A 15,554-nucleotide genomic window follows, 5' to 3' on the forward strand; every position below is an offset into this window, starting at 1 on the left:
TGGCAGTTCCTCAAAAGACTAAATATAGAACTCCCCTATGACCCAGCAATTCCACTACTTGGCATTTACCCAATCACCCAGAAACAAGGACATACTAAATCCACTAGCACAACGATGTTCATTGAAGCACTATTTACCATAGCAAAGATATGGAACCAACCCAGATGCCCCTCAGTTGCTGAGTGGATCAACAAGACGTGGTATTTATACCACAATGGAATTCTATGCTGCTGTCAGAAAGAACGACATTGCCCCATCTGTAAGGAAATGGAAAGACTTAGAAAAAAATCATACTAAGTGAAGTAAGCCAGACTCAAAGGAAGATAGGTTCAATGGTTTCCCTCATTTGTCATAATCAGTAGAAACCTTGGGCTCTCCTAGCAGAGATTCACAATAGAACAAAATCTAGATACATAAGGCCATATAGTACGACACTAAATGTAAAGACCTCCAAGATATAGAAACAAAAGCCATATAATGAGTGATTGTTATCCTTCGTGTACTATGTTATCTTTCATCTCTTTTGCTATCCCTTGGTTATCTCATATTGTTACAATATTTCACCTTCTTATCTGATATATTTAATATATGCTTAATTGGTTATTTGAAATAGGAGAGGGAAGGGGAAATCAAGATGAGCTGGGGGGGAGGGAGGGAAATGGGGACCATGACATGAGAAAGGGTATCAATATTGGTGAAGTAATGTACCTTCTATCTGGTGAATGTAATGTAGCCCTTCTATTAATTACAATAAAAATATATGAAAAAAACTGAAAAAAAATGTATGAGACCTTGGATTCAATCCTAGCACAACAAATTTCTTCCTAGCCATGTGCCCAGCCTCCTTCCTGTGACTGTTTACTGGGCCTATGTACGCATAGACATAGAGAGATCCAGGTGTGATGACTTATGCCTGTAATCCTAGCTACTCGGGAGGCTGAGATCTGAGGATCAAGGTTTAAAGCCAACCCAGGCACAAAAGGACCTGAGACTCTTGTCTCCAATTAACCTCTTTAAAAAACTGGGAAGTGGAGCCTGGCTCAAGGGTAGGGCAATAACCTTGAACTGAAGAGCTCAGGGACAGCATCCAGGCCTAGTTCAAGCCTCATGACTCCCCCCTCCCCCCCCCCCAAAAAAAAAAGATTGGTGGCACTGAGAGACTATGAGACTCTACTTGGAGACAATTGAAGAGTCTCAGCAGGAAAGCCAAGGCAGAGATATAAATCGAATGAAGTAATCCATGGATATAGAGACTGAACTACTCATGGATGGAGCCACTTACTGTGCCTTGGTTAAAAAGAATAGATGTTTGAGTATTTTATGAGATCAGCAAAGCACCGAGCTCTTTTTTAAATTTAAATACTAGGTTTTTAGGGGGTTTGAGGGGGAAGGGTGTGTCGTAGAGCTTGAACTAAGGACATGGATCCTGTCCCTGAGCTCTTTTGCTCAAGGCTACTATTGTACCACTTAGAGCTACAGTGCTACTTCTGGTTTGGGGGTGGTTAAACGGAAATAAGGGTCTCATGGACTTTTGTGCCTGGGCTAGGCAAGCACTCTACCACTAGGCCATGCTCCCAGCCCAAAATAATAGCTTTATTATGCTACTATTCACATATCATAGTACTCATACATTTTAAGTGTACTATTCAGTGGTTTTTAGTATATTTACAAAGTTGTACAACTATCATTAGTCTAAGAATATTTTCGTTACCCCCAAAGAAACTATTTACACATTGGAAATGACCATCCCTTGTTTCTGTTCCCCCCCACACCCCAGATAACCACTAATCTACCTGTCTCTAAAAATCTTCCTTCTGGACATTTTACATAAAAGAGATTATCAGCATGGGTCTTTTTGTCACCATCTGAATTCTTGTCCCATCCTCCATTCCATTCTGTCTTTCAAAGTTACTATACCAACCATTACAAAACACAATTCATAGTTCCTTGCTTAAAATTCCTTTTATGGCTCCTTTTTTATTGCAAAATAGAGTTCATCCTCCTTTATGAACATGAAGGCTCCTCCTAACCTTTCTGAACTGTCTATGATTCGCTCTTTCCAATTCAAACATTCAGTTTCCCTGACAATTGTATGTCTTATCATACTTCCATATCTTCACCCATGTAATTTTCTTTACTTGGAAATCCATCTATCCTTCCAACCATCCATGCATCCATCAATCAATATGTACTTAACTACTTATCTTTTATGCATGTGTGTATGAGTGCCTGTATGTGTATGTGTGCACGAGCATGTGCATGTGCATATGTGTGGTACTGGTGTCAAACCCACAGCCTCATGCAGGATGGACAAATACTCTATTAACTGAGCTACATCTTGAACTCTTTAATGACTATTTCCCTCTTGATATTGCTTAATCCCTTACTAGTGATTCAAATTTTCCTGGGGAAATACTTATTACATAGATTGGCAGAATGTACTGCAACACTTTACTTCAACACTACTTATTTATCTTCCCATGAGATCTGTAGCTGCTCACGGAGGATCACTGTTACCTTTAACTGCAGCATTTTGCACTCTGTCTCGCAACTACGGGTTGATCAAGTGTCAATAATGATCTTGGAATTAACATTTATTTATACACACTTTATAACACCCATCAGGCAAAGTTACAGTAAGGCAACTGTCTCTTTGCCTCTCTTTCCCATTCTCTGTCCTTCTGTCCCTTTGTTCCTTTTCCTCTATTTCTCTCTGTGTGTCACACACACACACACACACACACACACACACACACACACACACTTCTCAAGACACTGCAAAAGGTACCAGATCTTATGTGACTCTGAGAACTATGCCAAAAACAAAGAATTCTTACAAAAAAAGAATTGACAAAAACATTTTGACTTGGTAGTTTCCTGAGGAAATAAAGAAGATAGTTGTTTGGCTGCCAGTGTCTTATGTTAAAAACACAAGCTCATAATGAACTGCCTGTAGAAATCACATTCAAGAAAGTATTTTTCATTATGCTCGTAGTTCACACCTGTAATCCTAGCTACTCAGGAGGCTGAGATCTGAGGATCTGGGTTCAAAGCCAGCCTGGGGAATGAAAGTCTGTGAGACTCTTATCTCCAATTAACAATCAGAAAACTGAAAGTGGTGCTGTGGCTCAAGTGTAGAGTGCTAGCCTTGAGCTGAAGCTCTCAAGGACAACACTCAGGCCTAGAGTTCAAGCCCCACAACAACAACAACAACATCAACAAAAATTTCATTCATAGGAAAGAAGTTAAGCATAGGCTATCAGGGAATAAGAATAAATTTTGTTAGCGAAGAAAAGTGTGAGAGAGTACCTGTAGATAAACCTTCTTCACACCAGGCACGTAATCTGCAATGCGGCCAAAGAGAAGCCGTCCAACTCCTGAAGTGATGCCAATGCACATAAGAACCACTTCCTTATTTTTTTCATCTGGAAACGTATCCTCCACATATTTCATCTGTCCACCAAAGAGAAAGGAATCATATTAAATACAGTAGGAAAACTTGACAAGTTGTTATTGTTTTGTTAGTTCTGGACTTGAGCTTTCTCAAGGCTAGAGCTCTACCACTTGAACCACAACACCACTTTAAGCTTTTTCTATATGTAGTACCAAGGAATCGAACTCGGGGTCTTTATGCATGCTAAGCAAACACTCTACCACTAGGCCAAACTCCCAGCCCCACAAGTTTGAAGTTTTACATTCAATGTGCTTAGTTCTCTACAAGGTTATGGACACCTACCCTTCCAACTTAGAATATTTGTAACAATTATGCTATGGTAAGTTTTTAGAACATATGAGGGAAAACTGACATGATTTAGCTTGCATAAAAAGAAATGAGTTCTTACAAGAGTTGCTTTTTTTTTTCAGTAAATGGTTACCAGCATACACTAGCACTCAGCCATGCACTAAAGAACAATAAGAGATTTATTTAATTTGTATTTTTTGCCAGCCCTGGGGCTTGAACTCAGGGGCAGGGTATGTCCTTGGGCTTTCTCAGGCTAGCATTCTACCACTTGAGCCACAGCACCACTTCTGGCTTTTTCTGTATGTGTGGTATCAAAGAATAAAATCTAGGGCTTCATGCATACTAGGCAAGCACTCAACCACTAGGCCACACACCTGGCCCTGATAAGAGACTTTTGGATACACTATATATGAGTTCTGAGTTCTCTAAAGGTTACCCAAAGAGTCAGCAAATTGTCTGCCCCCTTAAAAACAGTTGAAAGGCCAACTCTGAAGTTTAATTTCTTCTAGGGGACCTAAACCTCTGAAATAAATTACAGCACAGCATCCAGGATAAAAGTACAAGCTTCCCTAGTTCCATACTCATACACATGAGAACAAATAACGACGCAGGAGCAGTTTCACGTTGTGGTTAAAAGATTTAAGCCTTGGGGCTGGGAGGTTGGCCTAGTGGTAGAGTGCTTGCCTAGCATGCATGAAGGCCTGAGTTCTATTCCTTGGTACCATATACATATAAAAAAGCTGGAAGTGGTGCTGTGGCTCAAGTGGTAGAGCTCTAGCATTGAGCAAAGTCCAAGGACAGCGCTCAGGCCCTTAGTTCAAGCCCCACGACTAGCAAAAAAAAAAAAAAATAAGTCTCTAGAAAGTCAGACTGCTTAGGTACAAGCACTCTATGAATCCTGTAGCTTTGGGTAAGTTTTTGAACTGTAGAATCCCAGTTTCCTTATGGATAAAATGGAAATAGCAAAAGCATCTATTTCAGTAGAGGTTGTGAGGATCAACTACATAAACAACTTAAGGAGTGTGGATATAGACAATCGGTAGAGTGCTTACCTAGTATGTATGTGTTCAATCTTCAGCATTTTTCTAAACAATAATATTATAAATTTTTAATATTATAAATTTGAAGATAATTTTGTAATTATTATTTAGAAGAGTGCCTATATATTCTAATGACCAGACATTAATTTTAACTTTCCTTTTGGGATCATTTTTTTCTGGAAGTGGAGGTAGGGGAGAGAAGGAAGAAAGCACTTTTTCCTTCCACTTATAGTCTTAGAACATAGACTACAATGATTGCTGAAGCAGCATTTGACTTTCCTATGATTATCTGGCATTCCCTGTCCCTAATATCAAACATTGAGTTAGGTTTTCCATTTCCCACCAAGCTCAATGGCCCACATGGACTTTCTAAATGGCATAGACTTCCTTAAGGTATTTCTATTTAGCTTCATTTTTTTTTGTTTTTGTTTTTGTTTTGAGATAGGGTCTTGCTATGTAGCTAGCTAGCGCTGGCCTTGCACTGCCTCTGCCTCTTGAGTAGTGGGATTACAACAAGCATGTATCACCATACCCGGCCTCACTTCTCTTCATTTTTTTCCCCCTGTGGTCCCTTTTAAAGTCTATTGGTATATGCCACCATCTCATTTCTGTCTTCCTTTTCAAAACTGGTAACCATTCTATTTTCATACTGATGCAGAAAAATACTTGTAAATACAGTTTGATTGTATCAATCTCCTCCTCAATGGTTGTCTGCTGCCTACATTTTTGACTTAGTGTTCAAAACTCTCTATAATTTATTACTAATCTATCATTGTACTTTTATTAATTACTGATCCTTGGCTTAAGAGTTGAAAATTCAAATGTTTACAGGACTCGGAAATTAGATATAGGAGCAAAACATTCACTAGAGAGAGAAAAATATATACTTCAGTTGAGCATTACTATTTATCTTGTTAGCTGTATTGCCCAGGCCCCTTTTACTTTAAAAAAAGACAGAGGTTTGGGTTTTCTGTGGAAATGTTGGCACCTAACTTCAATTAGAAAACTGTGATCTGGCCCTACAAAAGCCAAACAAAACATATCTGTAAAACTTCATTAGGTCAGCTTTGATCTCAGTCCTAATCCCATCTGCTCCAGTGGGACAGGTTTATTCTTAGTGTTGCTTAAACATGCAAACACGTTCTTACTGCTCCACAATTCTGCTGCCTCTTCAATTTTTTTCAGTTTTTTTCTATTGCCTAAAGTTATCATTAGCACCTTAAGAACTGCCTTACTAGCTTATTTCTGCACATTCTCTATAGTAAGTTTTTCCATGTCAAAGTAGATATTACTCATCTGCTTGAAAATTCAGAGTCAATACACTCTGTACTGAGCTCACCATCTCTTACACCACCTTTCAGTTAACACTACTTACCATAAGTGGCCCACCTACCCAGGGTAGAAACCTAGCAACCATCCAGATTACTTTGGCTTCTCTTTGCAACCCATTAGTCACCACCAATTCTCAATGATTTTACTTGGAGAAAATTTTACACATACTTCCTTTAGTCCATGCTCACCAGGGTGTTTAAAAACAAATGTACTCATTACCTTATTTATGTAACTGTAACCCCCATTCATCACCTTTTCAATAAAAAAAAGTCTTCTAACCTAACTTCTTGCTTAACGTTCCTATATCTCTTCCTTTAACCTCTGTTCCCTTAAACCACTAGTTTGTTTCAAAATCTCTTCTTCCTATCTTCATTTGGCTCATAAACCTTAAGGTTAAACTTAAACTCTTATCTGACAAAGCCTCTACTTTGTGCTCTAGTCTCACCACCAGTTGCCTCTGAAAGCACATCAGACTCACTGGGTGGCAACTGAGCACTGAAATATGCCTAATCTAAACTGAGATGGGTTACAAGTACAAAACACACAGAAGAATGAGAAGTCAATGGGATAAGGCCTGCATAAGAGCCCAACAATTTAATATTGATTCTTCAGCTACATAATTAAGTAAACTATGCTCCAAAAACAATTTTCATTTGTTTCTTTTTACTTATTTAATGCACTCTTCCTCCCCTCCCCCCTGTTTTTTTCCCTTCTTCTGGATCATGTTTCCTAAAGAAATTCATTTGCAGATATAAAGATAAGAAAAATAAAGGTGACCTGAAGTTTTTTAGTTGATAAATGAGGAGTTCTGTTCTGGAGTAAATGACCTGATCTAAGGTTGGTGTAACGTTTTATTATGTTGACTTGAAACATAATAATGCTTTACTTGAAACTGGAATTCAGATGATAATGTATTATTCCATTAAAGGAAGCACCAAAGGGATTTCTATCTACCTCCATATCTACCTATACCTATCTCCCACCCCCTGCCCCTAATTCAGGATCAAACCCAGGGCCCCTGACATGGGAAGTAAGTGCTGTACCACTGAGTTACATCCCCAGATCCTATTCTAACTTTTAAAGAGACTTTCTTTAGTATTTACAAGAGAAACTAAATTTACCATTCTCTTCATAAATCTAAATATACCTCTCTGCCAAGTCGCTATTCCTCCTCCTCCTCCTTCCTTTTTTTCCCCAATATTGAGGCTTGAAGTTAGGGTCTTGGACACTTGCTTGGCTTTTTTGCTCAAGGCTAGCACTCTCACTTGAGCCTCTGCTACACTTCTGGTTTTTAGGTAATTGGGGAATAAAAGTCTCTTGAATTTATCTACCTGGGCTGGCCCCAAACATTGATCTTCAAATATCAGCCTCCTGAGTATGTAGGATTACAGGTGTGAGTCCCAAGTACCTGGCTGCTATTATTGTTAGTGCTTTCTTTTTACTTTTGCTTTGTCCTTTTCCTATTCTATTTTGGAATCTTTAAAAGAAATAATAAGGCAAAATGTTTGAAATCACTTGAAAGAGAGGAAATAAGTTCAAATTATGCTATGTGTATGCTTAGCTCTTCAACTATGAAGGACATTATTTAATCAAATTTCATTTTTTGTTGCTACATGAAGGAAGAACTTCAAGTTCCAATACTCCCTTTCTATCCATCATTAAAATCTGCAAATTAACAGTTTTTCTGGTCAACAAGTGAGGATATATGAGGGACAGAGAAGCCAGCTTTGCAGATGCTGAATCTGTGGATACTCAGGTCCTTCTTCACTGAGGCAGCTAACAGTACTCAGTGTGTGCCACTGGTGGCCTGGATCTCCCATAGCTGCTGCCTCGTGCTTTATAAGCTTTTGCTCATTCCCTCATCCTCTGAAGGGTGACCATGCACTTTGCTAAGCGAATAGTGCAACTTTGGGCAAAACTAGCTAAAAATAGGAAAATGTTAAACAGATATTTATATTTAACCTTATTTTTTAAACCAATACAAAACATGGATTTCACTGGCTATTCAGAAGATAATATTATCATCTTTAAATCAGTGGTTTAAGTTTAACTTTATTGAAAACAAAGGGTATAGTGTATGCTTCACACCAGGAAACACTGTTTAATCTGCAGCACAACTAAATAATAAAATTAATTTCATCTTTAAAGACAGTCTTTGTCTGAATGCACAAGGACAGGAAAACCAATGTTTTCTATCTATAGTCTCAAACATGGCTGTTCACTTCTAGGGATTAACAAAGTTGCTGACTAACATCTTGTCTACCATCTGCTTCTGAAACATTTTTCCATCTGGCAAGGAACAATGGCTTTTGCAGACCACATGACTATCATTTTTAGATTGTGTGAAACACTGTTTTGTTATCCAAAGAGATAACCAAGATATGCTCATTCTTGATCTATAGATTGGAGAAGTAAAAGCAACCCCATTCAGTTTCCCCTTCCTCTAACCATCTCCAACTCAAGTATAGGGCAGTACACATCTACATAGGAAAGATACTTCTGATTCATCATCATAGTGAAGGCTCCTGTCACTGGAGCCCAGAGGTGGATCCCACTTGGGAGAAGTCAGGTGCAATAGCTACTGTAGCAATCATCTCATCAAAATGTCCTCTCTGCTAACTTCTCTCCAGTATTCATCTCTAGTGCAAGACATTTGGGAAGCCGGGAGCGGTGGCTCACACCTGGAATCCTAGCCACTCAGGAGCTGAGATCTGAGGATCATGGTTGAAAGCTAGCCCAGTCACTAAAGAACCAGAAGTGGTGTTGTGGCCATGAGCTGAAGAGCCCAGGGACAGAACCCAGGCCTACAGTGCAAGCCCCAGAACAAGAACAACAAAAAAAGACATCAGATGAGATACTTTCACTGAGAATCTATGGCAGAGTAATCTGGTCTGAGAGACAAGATTCAGCTGTGAAGAGTTTAAATGAGTGGTACAATGAAAACCAGTGGTGGTACACACCTATAAACAAAACTGCCATGAATTTAAAAGCCGCAATGATTTTCTGCTATACTTTTATCTAAGATTGTGTTTTTTAGCCATGACACCATGGTCATTTGCTTACGAAGCACCCTCTTAAGGATATGAATGCTTTTTGCTTAAGATAATTTATATAATATTTATATAATTTATTAAATAAAAATAGGATTAAATATCAGTGTGCACAAGCTTGGTTCTTTGTCTTTGGGGGATAGTAGTTAAAGAAGAACTAACAGAATCTTAAAACAAAAGGCACTTGATTTCTGACAGTGGACCTGAAGCGATAGCTGATTTGGTACAAATTGCTAATAAAGGTACACCACAAGACCAGGAAAGCAGAGCAAAAACAGGTCCAATGAAACACTGTAGACTGAGAGTAAAAAAAAAGAAAACGATGTGTAAAAGGATGACCAAAAAAGACCCCAAACTTCACAATTTTAACTATTCACTGTTATAACTAACCATACTCTTTGAAAGATATCAGTCACACTTTTTCCTTTCCTTTTTTTTTTTGCAGGTCCTGGGGCTTGAACTCAGGGTCTAGGTATCTAGGTGGTCTTGCTGGTTAACTGGAGATAAGAGATGGGTTTGACTCTAGATCCTCTGATCTCAGCCTCCAGAGTAGCTAGGATTACAGACTTGAGCCACTGGTAGCCAGGATTATGATTTTGATTTCTTGGCTATCAGCTTTCAGTTTTTCCTCCTGAAATACATATCACTAAACTGCAAAGAGGGTTGTTGACAGGTAGACAGGCACACTCATTTTCTTCTATAGGATAATAAACCCTTTGTAGGGGGGGGAAGGGTATGCATGCATGGAATTCAAGCTAATTCCTTCAACTTTCTACTTTCCAGTAGGGTTACTACTGCTCATATCTTTTCACATCAGAGATATGAGCTTCTGGTCCCATGTAGAGTATTTTCTAACAATATATTCATCCAACATTTAAACAGGTTACCCTAGAAGACCATTCTGCTTCAAGTTCAAAGAAAAGAATCTAGCCCCTTTAAAAAAAAAAAAAAAACAGAAGTATGTTTGAAAGGGAGCAGAAAGCCTGCTAGAGTGGTTAATAGATAATCTCAGAATCTGCTGCAAATCAAAACTTTACACTACCCTTTGCCTTCCAAGTTGGATTAACAGGAATCTGAATGGAATGTGCTTGGTTTGTTTTTTTCCTTCTTTTTAAAAATTGCATCTCTGCTTTGCTTCAAAAAAATAAGTAATGGAAAAAGTAAATTAAACAATGAGATAGTCCTTAGGAACAAGTACATGCCAATAGCTCATCAAGTGAATTGACTAAAGGTGGAAGAAAATTCATTTCAGAAATTTAGGTGCATAAAATTGAGCATTTTACTCAAAAATACTGCGATAAGATTTCATAATCTTTTATAGTCACAGATTAAATTAACCTCAAAATGTTACATCTGATTAACTATATTTTGAGACATCTCCAAGACCTGCTGGAGGAGGGAAAAAAGAACCTTTGCCAACACTGCTTAGGACAGAAACCTCAAAAAAAAAAACTATTTTTTTCTTGTGGCTAAACATGTGTGCAGGTTCCCGCTGCCGCTTCAGTGGTGGACCAGGTGGAGAGTAGACCTTTGGCCTAACAGGGATCTGGGAGACATGGGTAGCTGGTTCTGTTTGCTTTTTGAACAGCCAACTTTTCCATTTCATTAGAATGGGTTTCCATGGTGTTGGATAATGACACATGGCATTATGAAGACATGAAATAGAATTACCAAGTTTCTAGAATGAAGATTATTTAACAGCCACCAAGGAGCAGGAAAAGGAGCTGAAAAGGAAGAGATAGCTGATAGTTTGGAAAACCCTAATCTAAATTTTAACAACATTCTCTAACAAAAAAATTATTTTTCCCTTTCTGTTTGAAGTACTTCTCTGTGGACTCATACATACATACATACACACATACACACACACACACACACACACACACACACACACACACACACACACACACCCTTAAAAGAGTTTTGTTTAGAATCAATATTCAGTAAAAAAAATTAGAGGAATTATACATCAAAACCAATGGAAACAGATGCCAATTTACATAACCTTGAATTTTAGGCAGGGGGTATAGCTCAGTGGCTTAACACTTGCCTAGCATGCCCAAGAGAGTCCAACATCCAACATGGCAAATAAATACCTTTGAACTTCAGAATTATAAGGTAGACTCCTGAATCTTAAGATTGAAAATAAGGGCTAAGAATATGGCTTAGTGGTAAGAGTGCTTGCCTAGCAGGCATGAAGCCCTGCCTTTGATTCCTCAGTGCCACATAAACAGAAAAAGATAGAAGTGGTGCTGTGGCTCAAGTGGTAGGTAGAGTGCTAGCTTTGAATAAAAGAAAAGAAGCTCAGGGACAGTGCCTAGTTCTGGCAAAAAAAAAAAGAAAAGAAAAAAAAAAGGAAAATAAATCACCTAGATTTTAGTGAATTTGAAATGATTTATTTACCTTGTCATTTTCTGTGCCAGAAGATTTTAAGATTATAAAAAAATGTTTTACCTAGGTATAGTGGTGTACATCTTTAATTCTAGAACTCAGGAAGCTAAAGATGATCTTTAGGAAAGCATAGGGAGTCTCTATCTCCAAACATATTTCTTCCTAAATAATGAAAGGTATTCAGGATGTTGTCTTACCTGAATTTGATTCTGAAAAGTTTTTCTTGGAGACTCATTCTTGGCACATCAAGATTCAACCACTCTCAGATCCTTGGTTCCTGAACACAATGGGCTGTGAATTATGACAGTTCATCTGTAAAGGAGTTGGACTGCCAGTAGGTAGCCACCAAGATAAAAGAACTTACTGAAAAGGATTTGTTTTGTTTTGTTTTTTTGTTTTTCAATGGAGTGACAGTTTGGGGGCTTGAATATAGGGCCCAGAGAACTGTTCCTAAGCTTTTTCATTCAAAGTCAGTGCTGTACAACTTGCACCACACCTTTACTTCCGGCCTTAAAAAAATGTGGTTACTGTTATATAAAGGCAATGTACAGAGAGGTTACAGAGACGTAAGTCGGGTAAAGAGTACATTTCTTTTTAGATAATATCACCCCTTCCTGTGCTGTCTCCTAGTTTTTTCCTCCCATTCCCACCCACAAGTTATATAGTTTATTTTCAACATAGTGCCTAGTTAGTGTTATTGTATTTGTTCACCCTTTCACTTCTAGTTTTTTGGGGACATAATCGGAGATGAGAATTTCATGAACTTTCCTACCCAGGCTGGCTTTACACAATGCTCTCAGCCTCTTGAATAGCTAAGATTATAGGCATAAGGCACCACAGTCCAGCTCACTTCTCAATTTTTACTGATAAGAGTCTCACAGACTTTCCTTGCTGGTCTGGCTTTGAACTGTGATCCTCAGACCCCGGATTCCAGAGTCAACTAGGATTACAGGGTAAGCCACCAGTGCCTGGCTTTTTTGCCTTTTATTTTTTTGTGGGTGGGGGTTTCTCTTATGTGTTGTCCTTTATAAAAGCATAAGGCCATCTCCATTCCTCTTTCATATTGTATTTATGATATATTACCCAAATACTTGCTGCAGTGCAAGTGCAGTGCAGTCCTACTATTATTTTAAATGCTCTTCAAGGATATTGGTCTTAGATAACCAGAAGAAACCCACTGTTAATAAAATCTGTACAAATAACAAAATAAAAATAAGAAAGATGACTATGGGACTCAGCCAAGGTCTACAGCCCACTCCCAAGAACAATTAAATTCAGTACTTTAGTGGAGCACTTAAAGACACAAAGCAATTTACAAAGGCAGACAGGGACTCATGCTTGTGATCAGGTTCTTTTGTTTCTGCACTTTGCATTTGCTTAAAAAGAATGGAGGACTATGCTCTGTTTTACTCCTGGACTGATCTAGTAACAAAATCAGCTGTTGACTAAATGTGCCTGAAATGAAGGATGTGGGTAGGGAGTCTCTTACCAATACTAGCTACATGAATTTGGAAAAATAGTTCAAGGTGAACAAATGTGTTTAACAGAAGGCTCATTCAAATAAGCTGAAATTGTAGATGCTTAAGACGGCTACATCTAAATGGGAGAGAATATAAATAGTATTTCTGAGAGAGAAAAGAAAAGGAATTTAGGGCATTAGTCCTTATTTAGGTTTTTGTTTGTTTGCTTTTTCCACGCTGGAGATCAAATGTGGGGTCTTGTGTATGCTCTATGTGTGCTCTATGACTGAGGTAGACATAACTCACTATTCACTTCCTTTAAAATTTTTTTTTTTTTTGCCATTCATGGGGACTGAACTCAGGGCCTAAGCACTGTCCTTGGGCTTTCTCAAGACTAGAGCTCTACCAAAAGGAATCGAACCCGGCAAACACTCTTACCACTAGGCCAAATTCCTGGCCCACTATTCACCTTCTTTTGTTGTTATTTGTTCTTGTTTGTGACTTTTTTTTTTTGCTCTTGGTACTGGGATTTGAACTCAGCCTTGTTCTTTCTAGGTAAGTGTTCTGCTACATGGGAAATGCCCTCACTGTGGCTGTAATCTGACTAGCCTCAAATCTGTGATCCTCTTCTGTACATCACCTTTAAAATAACAATAAAAAAAAGTATATAGAAAGTAAGTAAAGTCCCAAGGGCAGAATCAGAAAAAAAGTTGTGACTCTCTACTTCTCAAGTGCTGAGATTACAGATGCAGACCACCATACACCCAGATTCAGCTTAATTTAAAAATTTTCCCTAATTCCGAAGTAAAGAAACAATGGATCCTTCTATGAAAATTCTATCTACCCTTAAGCTCTCCTAATGATGTTGGCTAGAGAGTTATTTTGTATACCTCTCCTGTCCCTTCTTGGTCAGATACACATCGTTGATTCCTTCCTTTCAAAAGTCAGCCAAGGAGACCCAGGCGAGCGGAGGTGGCGCGGGGGCCTGGAATCGAGTCGCTGCCGAGCCCAGACCTGTCTGTGAGGATCGGCGAGGGCGGACAGGCAGTTCACCATGGGTGGCTTTTTCTCAAGTATTTTTTCCAGTCTCTTTGGAACCCAGGAAATGAGAATTTTGATTTTGGGATCAGATGGTGCTGGAAAAACCACAATTTTATACCGATTACAGGTTGGAGAAGTCGTTACTACTATTCCTACTATCGGATTTAATGTAGAGACAGTAACATACAAAAAACTTAAGTTCCAAGTCTAGGACCTAGGAGGACAGACAAGTATCAGGCCATACTGGAGGTGTTATTATTCAAACACAGATGCCGTCATTTACGTGGTAGACAGCTGTGACAGGAACAGAATTGGCATTTCCAAGTCAGAATTAGTTGCCATGTTGGAGGAGGAAGAGTTGAGAAAAGCCATTTTAGTGGTGTTTGCAAATAAGCAAGACGTGGAGCAGGCTATGACACCCTCAGAGATGGCAAATTCTCTTGGGTTATATGCCTTGAAGGATCGGAAATGGCAGATATTCAAAATGTCAGCAACCAAAGGCACTGGCCTTGATGAGGCAATGGAATGGGTGGTTGAAACACTGAAAAGCACGCAGTAATTCAATCACTTCAGCTCCTCTGAAACAGATGACATTGTGTCTCCCTGCAAATAGGTGTGCTTCACATGACTATATGTGAAAACTGTGATTGATGGTATATCTAGAACTGATATAGAACTGACTGTAACATCTATAATAAATATTAAAAAGCACACACACACAAGTATTTGGTTGGAGGGATAACTTGGTCAAATCACCTGAAAGTTCAATGTAATGTAAAATATTTCTTCCTTGCTTTCTGTTAAGGTATGCTATTTGTATGGAGTTCTTACTCAAATATAGTTCTATTAAAGAATGCACTCTTCTCAGGGGGAAAGCCCTCTCACTTCTGAATAAACAGTTGCATCATGTTTGTATAGACACTAACATATATTAAATGGGGTTTTTGTCCCTTACAATAAATTAAGTCTTCCCAAAGATTAGACTCAGTAGAGTAGGCTAGAAACATACCATGTACTATAGCTTTCGTTTGCTTACCTGGCCACATTTAAGCTTGCTCATTTAAAAGCTTCTGGTTATAGGCATGAATGCGATTTTGGTGGCCACCTTTACTGGCTGCTCTGTAATTGTCAATTCTAAGTACTTTATAGTCATCAAAAGAATTCTACATAAATTGACTTAATTGATTCATACAGCAACCCTGTGACGTAAGCAGGGTGTGTTATATAATAGTCCTTCATGGTTGTGGACTCAAGGTTTTTATAGGTTGGCTTGCCGACAGACATAGGACTCAAAGTAAGACTTTTGGATCTGAAGCTTGTCTCATAAATTATATTATCTATTCCTGAATATACCAACACTGACAATACACAGAACCTAAGTTAAAATTATGGTAGTCAGAGAACATTGAAAATAATGTCTATAGTAATCTTGGTTATAGTAATCTTACCTAATATGTCTGGGAAAAAAACAATCCTGAATAGTTATATTTCATGGAAT

The 15,554-nt window shown here is 38.5% G+C and overlaps 1 protein-coding gene and 1 pseudogene across 1 annotated transcript in view; one reads left to right on the forward strand and one right to left on the reverse strand.

The window, feature by feature from the left end:
- The window catches only part of Slc16a10 (solute carrier family 16 member 10), a 123,636-nt gene that overhangs the window by 13,497 nt on the left and 94,585 nt on the right, over nucleotides 1–15,554 (reverse strand). The window contains exon 4 of the mRNA XM_090338282.1: nucleotides 3,310–3,453. Within this exon, the coding sequence (XP_090194408.1) occupies nucleotides 3,310–3,453 (144 nt within the window). The remainder of the gene's footprint in view (nucleotides 1–3,309; nucleotides 3,454–15,554) is intronic.
- LOC150059803 (ADP-ribosylation factor-like protein 1 pseudogene) lies at nucleotides 14,010–14,615 on the forward strand (annotated as a pseudogene).

The sequence above is a fragment of the Megascapheus bottae genome, chromosome 8 (genome assembly GCF_031878675.1).
Source record: "Megascapheus bottae isolate mThoBot1 chromosome 8, mThoBot2.hap1, whole genome shotgun sequence".
NCBI classification, from domain to species: Eukaryota; Metazoa; Chordata; class Mammalia; order Rodentia; family Geomyidae; genus Megascapheus; species Megascapheus bottae.